The following is a 2,704-nucleotide window of genomic DNA, read 5'->3' on the forward strand; positions in this document are numbered from 1 at the left end:
TTGTTGCTGTGGGTTCTTTTACGTGCGCTAAGTGCATGCTGCACACGGGACCTCGGTTTATCGTCTCATCCGAATGACTAGCTTCCAGACCACCACTCAAGGTCTAATGGAGGGGGAGAAAATATCGGCAGCTGAGCCGTGATTCGAACCAGTGCCCTCAGATTCTCTCGCTTCCTAGGCGGACGCGTTACCTCTAGGCCATCACTCTCTATCTCCTTCTCTCTGTTTCACTAGCAAAAGAACTGACACACCAGAACGGAACTCTCCACTTCTCCGTGCCGGACACGGAACCTCTGCCGATGCTGTACGTCCGGACCACATCCAACCTCATGTACACCCTCATCTTCATGCAGGCGTCCGGCCCGCCCCGGATTGAGCCGGAAGAGTTCCCTAACGTCGTCCTCACCACCTCTCCGGACCACACCATCCCCTTCGAGGTGGACGAGGAACCGGAAGTCGTCGTCACCACCCACGTGACCGGAACTCGAGAGATCCGGAAGGAGACGCTGATGTACTACGCCTACATCCTCAGGGACTCCATCGTCGACTTCACGATGGCTCGACTCCTTCAAGAAACACCCTCCTCCTCTTCCTCCTCCTCCGAAATGAGTAATGACGTCATGGCTGACGTCAACGCCGGAAGCGATGGAGAAGGAAGTGACGATCGGCGCATGCGTGTGGTACAACACAGTCGCGAGGGTTCGGGCCGGGACGCGCAATACAGAGTGAAGCTGAGCCCACGAGGGGAGGAGAGCGGAGTGGTGTACGTTGAGAAGCGCGTGGAGTTTGTCTGTCGAAGCTGCGCCTTGTACGAGATACGGGTGACCAAACCCATGCCGTATTTCCTGAACGACGACAGCTACTCGCTACCAGAGGGCGCCCTTGTGGCCTACAAGGATCTGTACAACTTTGGGCCTGACTTCCGAGGCCCTCGATACGTGAGGTTTATCAGGTAGGTGAGCTTTTGATCGGTTGAGTGAGTGAGTGAGTGAGTGAGTGAGTAGGTGAGTGAGTAAGTGAGTGAGTGAGTGGGGAGGGAGGGTGTGACAATCAGTCATTCATTCATTCAGTCAGCCAGTCAGTTGCTAGTCAGTAAGTCAATCAGTTCAATTGTTCGTCGGCTTCGATTAACATTTTTGTTTGTTGTGGCTGGATATTAATTTTGGTTGGTTGCTATGGCTGGTTAGTCAGTTGGTTAGTTAGTTAATTAGATGGTTAGTTATGTAAACAGTCAAAATCAAAAACACTTTATTAATCCACATGGAAATTCGGTTGTGCAATCACAGGCTCGTTGTAAACACCAACATAAAATTATCATACGCAACATAAAAAGAGATTAAAACTAGTCAAATAAGAATTCCCAATAGCTGACGATAGACTAACGGCCCCCTCCCCCCCACACCCCCTACACACACACATACTCATGTTAAGACAATACGGTATTGCACAACAATATTTACAAATAAAAACATCCAACAAATAAAAGGTATATATTACTAAAATGACATGCGCGCGCACACACACACATGCACACACACACAGGCACGCAAACACACAACACACACACACACACACTATGTATTTTTGTAGTGTATTAATTCTCCCCCCTCCCCCCCCCCCCTCTCTCTCTCTGTCTCTCTGTCCCTCTGTCTCTCCTCTCTCTCTGTATCTCTCTCCCTCTCTCTCCTCCCCTCCCAGTCTCTCTCTCCCTCTCTCTTACTCTCCGTCTCTCCCTCCCCCTCTCTCTCTCCTACCCCCCTCTCTCTATCTCCCTCTCTCTCTCCTCCCCCTCTCTCTCTCCCTCCCTCTCTCCTCCCCTCTCTCCCCCTCTCTCCCCCCCTCTCTCTCTCATCCCCCCACCCCCTCCCAACCTAGCCACACACACACACACACACACACAAACCCATCACTGTTCTTCTCTCTGACTAAGGTACGACCCGTCAGAAGGTATCAACACCGTGGACGTGACTTGCAACAAGGGAGAGGACTGCGAGGTGACTTGCAGCGCCTTCGGGGACAACCCCACGGCTTACTTCTATCTCAACGGCCGCTCCACGCGCGGGCAGCCAGGCTACTACGACCAGTCCGGGGCCCGCTTGGACGACAATTCCAGCGGGAACGCCCAGGTTCAAGGTTGGTCGGTGAACTTTGGTTACGAGGCCTTCGCCGTTATCAGGTTCCGGAACATCCGCTCGGACCAGGCTGGTACCTTCGACTGTTTCGCCGAGATCTCGTCAGGGCTGATGCTGCGACGGCAGTACGTTCTGAGAGTCGTGTGAGTAAGGAGGGCAGGAGGAGGGGGAAGAGGAAGAGGAGGCGGAGGAGGAGGAGGTGGAGGAGAAGAAGGAGAAGGAGGGGGAGGAGAAGGAGGAGGAGAAGGAGGGGGAGGAGAAGGAGGAGGGGGAGGAGAAGAAGAAGGAGAAGGAGGGGAAGAGAAGGAGGAGGGGGAAGAGAAGAAGGAGGAGTAGAAAAAGGAGAAGGAGGGGGAGTAGGAGAAGGAGGGGAGGAGAAGGAGAAGGAGGAGGAGAAGAAGAAGAATGAAGGGGAAAAGAAGGAGAAGGAAGGGGAGGAGAAGGGGAAGAAGAAGGAGAAGGAGGGGAGGAAAAGGAGGAGGAGAAGTTGAAGGAGGGGGAGGAGAAGGAGGAGGAGAAGGAGGAGGAGAAGTTGAAGGAGGGGGAGAAGGAGAAGGAGAAGAAGGAGAAGG

At 53.4% G+C, this 2,704-nt stretch overlaps 1 protein-coding gene across 4 annotated transcripts in view; it reads left to right on the forward strand.

Annotated features, from left to right (window-relative positions):
* LOC143301899 (uncharacterized) overlaps nt 1-2,311 on the forward strand; it is a 9,887-nt gene extending 7,576 nt beyond the window's left edge. For all 4 annotated transcript variants that reach the window (XM_076616333.1, XM_076616334.1, XM_076616336.1 and 1 more), the window contains 2 exons: nt 235-952; nt 1,931-2,311. In XM_076616333.1, coding sequence (XP_076472448.1) covers nt 235-952; nt 1,931-2,279 — 1,067 coding nt within the window. In that variant the 3' untranslated portion in view covers nt 2,280-2,311. The remainder of the gene's footprint in view (nt 1-234; nt 953-1,930) is intronic.
* The last annotated feature ends 393 nt before the right edge of the window (nt 2,312-2,704 follow it).

Source organism: Babylonia areolata, chromosome 28 (assembly GCF_041734735.1).
Source record: "Babylonia areolata isolate BAREFJ2019XMU chromosome 28, ASM4173473v1, whole genome shotgun sequence".
NCBI classification, from domain to species: domain Eukaryota; kingdom Metazoa; phylum Mollusca; class Gastropoda; order Neogastropoda; family Buccinidae; genus Babylonia; species Babylonia areolata.